The 6,012-nt window shown below is 54.0% G+C and overlaps 1 protein-coding gene across 1 annotated transcript; it reads left to right on the top strand.

Moving 5' to 3' along the window:
- Positions 1 to 4,544: 4,544 nt before the first annotated feature.
- Positions 4,545 to 5,492, top strand: LOC132085953 (olfactory receptor 14A16-like). The gene has a single exon (XM_059491415.1). It carries the CDS (start codon positions 4,545 to 4,547, stop codon positions 5,490 to 5,492), a length of 948 nt encoding a protein of 315 aa, XP_059347398.1.
- Positions 5,493 to 6,012: the final 520 nt, after the last annotated feature.

The raw sequence follows: 6,012 nt of genomic DNA on the forward strand, positions 1-6,012 counted from the left end.
GAGGAGCCCCAGGCCTGGAGCTGTGAGGGGCCATGAGGGGTTGTGAGGGGCCGTGAGGGGCTGTGAGCGGCTGGGAGGGGATCTGGGATGGGCCATGATGGGCTGTGAGGAGTTGTGGGAGGCTGTCAGGGACTGTGATGGGCCATGATGGAACTGTGAGGTGTCATGAGGGGCCAGGAGGAGTTTTGAGGGGCCATGAAGGGCTGTTGGGGATCTTGAGGGGGAGAAGGTCTCTGAGAGGCTGTGGGAGGCCAGGCACGTCATGGAACAAAGGATCCATTATGACACTGTGGAGACAAGGAGAATGTTGTTGGCTGTACAAAAGCTCAGGGAACCAAAAGGCCATCGTGACATTCCGGGGCTTCATGGAACCATGGAGACCATTACGACACTTCAGGTCCCAATGGAACCAAGGGGCCGTTGTGATACTGCAGGGCCTCATTTAACTAAGGTGGTCATTGTAACACAGCTGGGCCTCATGGAATCAAGGGGATCGTAGTGGGGCTCTATGAGACCACAGGGACATTCTGACTCTCTGGAACCAAGGAGACCACTGTGACACTGCAGAGCTCAGTGGAACCAGGAACTCATGTAACAGTGAGAAGCCCAATGGAATCAAGAGGCCATTCCATACTTCAGGGCTTCATGGAGCCAAGGTGCCCTTGTGACGCTGCTGGGCCTCACGGAATCCTGGAGACCATTATGGCACTTTGCGGCCTTGTTGAGTCAAGGGGCTCTGCAGGGCCCTGTGGAACCAAGGAACTCCTTGTGACACTGCAGGGCCTCATAAAAGCAATGAGACTGTTCTGGCACTCTGAGTCCTCATGGCACCAAGGGGCCAGTGTGACACCACAGGGTCTCATAAAACCAAAGCAATTGTGACACTGCAAGATTTCATGGAAGCAAGAGGCCAGTGTGTCAAAGCCATGCCTGTTGGAACCAAGGGTTCATTGTGATCCTGGGGAGCCCAACAGAACCAAGGGGCCATTGTGGTACTCTGCACAGTGCCCTGGAACCAAGGAAACTATTTTGACACTGCAAGGCCTCATGGAAGCAAAGGGCCATTGTGCCAATGGGGACCCAAAGAGACCATTGTGACATCACTGGACTTGGGGAAACAAAGATCTGTTGTGATACTATGGGGCCTCATGGAACCAAGGGGCAATTGTGATGCTGCAGGGCCCCAAGGATCTAAGAACATGGAAAAGTTCTGGTTGGCTTGACCTGACTGGTCCAGCTGACCTTGGCATGTTGAGGGTTGGTTCTCATCTGACCCTAAAACCCTGAACTTCTGTGCTTTCCTTCCTGTGGGAAAGAACTCTTCCACTCCTCCAGGGGTTCATGGCTGAAATTGGGATTCCACATCCAAATTCAGTTATATCGAAGGATGATTCCTGTATGAAGCCTGCCAGAACAGACAGCTCTGGATGGCTTTGGCATCTTGGCGGCCACCTCTTATCTGCCTTCAAAACACTGGGGGGCTGTGCTTTTTTTTTCCATGGAAAAATCATCTTTCAAGTGCAGGTGTTCATAGCCAAAATTGGGAATCTGCCTCCAAAATTCCTTATATCCAAGGACAGCTCCCAGACAAAAGCTGCCAGGACTGTCTAGGTTTCCTTGGCTTCCTGAGGGCCAGCTCTTATCTGCCTTTGAAACTCTGGGGCTCTGTACTTTCCTTCCTATTGAAATGAACTGTCATTCTTCTCCAGGTGCTCATGGACAAAACTGGAATTTGGCCTCCCAAGATCTATCTACCCAAGGACTGCTCCCAGACAAAAGTTGCCAAGACAAACAGGTCTGGCTGGCCTTGGCCTCCTTGGGGCTGCCTCTAATCAGCCGTTGAAACACTGGGGCTCTGCCCTTTCCTTCCTGTGGAGAACTGCCATTCTGTTCCAAGCAATCATGCCTTAAATGGAATTCCACCTCCAAAACTCCACAAATATCCAAGGGTTGTTTTCAGACAAAAGCTGTAAGGAAAGACAGGTCTGGCTGGCCTTGGCCTCTGGTGACTGCCTCTGATCTGCCTTCAAAACCCTGGGGCTCTGTGGGTTCCTTCCTGTAGAAAAGAACAGTGCCTCTTGTCCAGGTGCCCATGGCCTCTAGCACATGAGCACTGTATAGGGCTAAAGAAGCTCTGTGCTCAGTGGGGTGGAAACTGAGGACAGCAGAGGAGAGCCCTGGGAGGGACTGAAGGGTGCTTTCAGAGTTGGTGAATAATTCTGACAAAGTAGAGAACAGCCTGAATAGAAAAAATCAATGCCAAGAGTGGCTGGGGAGGCCCAGATTGGGAACAAGGAGAAAGGAATTTCCCTCCCTGGTCAGGGCTGTGGTGCAGCACATCCCCAGCAGGAGCCTGAAGCAGCCCAAGGCTTTGTGTAGGCAGGCAGAGGCAGGCAGGAGGCAGAGTTGTCAGCAAAGGAAGGGCCCAGCCAGGTGGGGCAGCCGGGGGATGCCGACAGCCTGAAGGGACAGAGGCGCAGGGCAGGGACACCGTGGGACAGCCTGGGCTGCACAGGGCACAAGGATGGGAAGCAGCTGCAAGACAGCCCTGCCAGAGCCAACTTGGGCAACACTTTGGCCATGGCTGCTGGGACTGGGCCTGAGGCCACGAGGGGACAAGTGACCCTTGCAGGGCTGGGGCCTCATTGCCTCCTTGTCCCTGCTCAGCAGCCTGGCAGGGGCTGCCCCATGCTCCTGTCCTTGCTATTGCACATCCCCACATGCCAGTGCCCATCCCGGGAAGAGCCCTGAGCAAGGAGGGAGGGACAGGATCTGCCTGGCCAGGGGCTAGGGCTCAGGCCTGGGCCCTTTGCATCCCTAAAACACATCCAGGTGATGTGTGCTCAGCACCAGAGACACCTTTGCCTTCTTTGTTCCCAGCTGTGATCACTGCCTCCAGAGTTCTGCACTAACTGGAACTTGGGGACACTTTCTCAGTCGTGTTCCTCAGTGGGAACCATTAAATCTTCAAGAAGTTTAAGAGTTTCAATTTAATTTTGAGTTCTTGAGAAGTTTTTGAGCACTCTCTCAGGGACTGAGTCTGATGTAAACAACACCAAAGTCCCAAGAGGTTCATTAAAGTCCTTGGGCTGTGTCTGTGCTGCTGAGCTTTAAAGCAACAACTCTTCCCAGCACCAGCTCCTCTCCCAGCCCAGCAGGGCTGAGGGCTCTGCCTGCAGGCACTGAGGGGACAGGAGCCAGGCAGAGACAGGCTGAAGGCAATCAGGATTGGGAAGACATTGAGCTGAGACTTCACCTGGGGAAACATTTTCACAGCCCTGTGCATGGTGAGTGTGTGGGTGCAGGGCAATGTCCCCTGTGCTCCTGGAGGGATCTCCTGAAGCCAGCACACCCCACAGCCTGGGGGATGTGTCACGAGGACTCTCCCAGTTTCTCTGTGGCACAGGAGCAGGAGGAGGAGGATGTGCTGCAGGGCAGGACTGCCCTGGGCGCCGTCAGAGGGACAGGGCAGGACGGCTCCTGCTGCCAGGGACGGCTGCAGGGGCTGAGCTGGGGCTGCAGCCAGGGCTGCCCAGGGCTGTCCTGCAGAGCAGCTCCTGCAGCCCTCAGGGCTCTTGGCCAGCCCAGGGCATGTGCCACCTGCAGCTCTCAGCCTGCCTGGCAGCTCCCCATGGATGCTGCAGGGGAGAAGTTGGAGGTGGAAGGAGCCATCCCCATCAGGGCAGATTCTTCCTGCTCTGGAGATGGTGCTGCATGGCCAGGGCTGCTCTCAGCTTTCTCCTGAAGGGAAGGGAAAGGGGCTGTCAGCTTTGGCTGTGTCACTGAGACTCCTGCACTGTCACCCTGGGCATCAGCAGTTGTGCCTCAGATCTCCCTCAGAAAGTGCCTCCTCAGCCTCCTCTTCCTATAGTCAGCAGCAGCAGCTCCTTGGCTTGCAGCATCCCTGTTTGTCTGGCCTGCCCTTAAGGCCCTGCTGCCAGGGAGATGCCCCTGGGCGGTGCCCTGTGCTGGGAGGGGTCTGCAGGGCAGAGCTGAGCCCCCAGAGCTGGGCTGGGCTCTGGCAGCACTGGCAGGGACAAGGCTTGGATAGAGAGAAACAACTCCCAGTAGGCACAAATCGAGGCAGCAGAGAGCCAGACCAAACCTTGGCATCCCTCCCTGTCCAGCTGTGTAGGGAAAGAGAGAAGGGCTTAGATAAATTGACTTTTAAACTGGAGTCTTTAAAAACTCGACTTAATTTTTCAGGCTCAGTTTAAGTTGGATCACCCTGAACTAGAGGGAGGTGGAATCGGCAAAGTGCACCTGTGTGGGGACCAGCAGGTCTGACTGCAATGGGGCAGAGGGAGCCCTGTTTTCCCTGTGGGCTTCCCCAGGGTTCAGGCTGAGAGCAGTGCTTAAGATGAATCAGTAAATCAGGAGCATAAACCCAAGCTCAAGAATAAACATATTGAGTGAAGTTTCCCCACAGGTAGAGAAGTAGTTTTGAGGGAATTCCTAAAAAAACCCTATAGGGTTGATTCCAAGAGCTTGGTCTCAGCTTTTCAATGTCTTGTTTCTACAGTCCACAATGCCCAGAGTTAGGAATGTCCAACAGCAGCTCCATCAGGCACTTCCTCCTGCTGGCATTGGCAGACACGCGGCAGCTGCAGCTCCTGCACTTCTGCCTCTTGCTGGGCATCTCCCTGGCTGCCCTCCTGGGCAACGGCCTCATCATCAGCGCTGTAGCCTGCGACCACCACCTGCACATGCCCATGTTCTTCTTCCTGCTCAACCTGGCCCTCAGTGATCTGGGCTCCATCTGCACCACTGTCCCCAAAGCCATGCACAATTCCCTCTGGGACACCAGGGACATCTCCTACACAGGATGTGCTGCTCAGCTCTTTTTCTTTACATTCTTCATTGGAGCAGAGTTTTATCTGCTGACCGTCATGTGCTACGACCGCTATGTGTCCATCTGCAAACCCCTGCACTACGGGACCCTCCTGGGCAGCAGAGCTTGTGCCCACATGGCAGCAGCTGCCTGGGCCAGTGCCTTTCTCTATTCTCTGCTGCACACAGCCAATACATTTGCCCTGCCCCTGTGCCGTGGCAATGCCCTGGGCCAGTTATTCTGTGAAATCCCACAGATCCTCAAGCTTTCCTGCTACAAATCCTACCTCAGGGAACTTGGGCTTCTTGTGCTAAGTGCTCTTCTATTCTTTGCTTGTTTTGTGTTCATTGTTTTCTCCTATGTGCAGATCTTCAGGGCCGTGCTGAGGATCCCCTCTGAGCAGGGACGGCACAAAGCCTTTTCCACCTGCCTCCCTCACCTGGCCGTGGTCTCCTTGTTTCTCAGCACTGGGTTTTTTGCCTACCTGAAGCCCCCCTCCATCTCCTCCCCATCTCTGGATCTAGCCCTGTCACTTCTGTACTCAGTGGTGCCTCCAGCCCTGAACCCACTCATCTACAGCCTGAAGAACCAGGAGCTCAAGGAGGCCCTGAGAAAATTGATTGTACTGTATTTTCAGAAGCATTTCAGAACCATTTTCTGATGCAGAGCCTTCAGAATGTAACTCTTTAGAATCTCATCCTTTTTTCTCCTATGTCTCTGTTTTTATTTTGTAACATTTTTCTATTGTTCGTATGTTTTTTACAAAATACTGCAGTATTGAACTTAGCATTTCTACATTAATATCTACCTTCTTTTGAAATATGAAGACTTGCAAGAGGCTTTTTCCCTTGAGATTTAAATAAAAACAAGTGCTTGCCCTGACCTGTGTGCCCGTAATTCTTCCTGAGCCCTTCTCTTTCCCTACAGGGGCAGTGCCTGTGAGCAGGGCTGCAGGGTAGAGACTCCCAGCACAGCAGCACAGCCAGGGATAATGGCTCTGGCTCTTCCCACATCTGCTCTGCCCAACTGCACCTTGTCCTTGCCAGTCCTGCTGTGGCTGTAAGGCCGGAGTGCTCCTGCAGCTTGGTCACTGTCCTGCTGCATGTCCCTGCTGTGGCCACAGGCTGGGCCAGGCCATGGGCACTGCTGGGACACAGCTGGGTTCCAGCACAGCAGCTCCA

Source organism: Ammospiza nelsoni, chromosome 34 (assembly GCF_027579445.1).
Source record: "Ammospiza nelsoni isolate bAmmNel1 chromosome 34, bAmmNel1.pri, whole genome shotgun sequence".
In the NCBI taxonomy this organism is placed as follows: domain Eukaryota; kingdom Metazoa; phylum Chordata; class Aves; order Passeriformes; family Passerellidae; genus Ammospiza; species Ammospiza nelsoni.

What these genes read in the sequence shown, in the direction of transcription:
- LOC132085953 (XM_059491415.1), top strand. Translation starts at nt 4,545, where the DNA reads ATGTCCAACAGCAGCTCCATCAGGCACTTCCTCCTGCTGGCATTGGCA.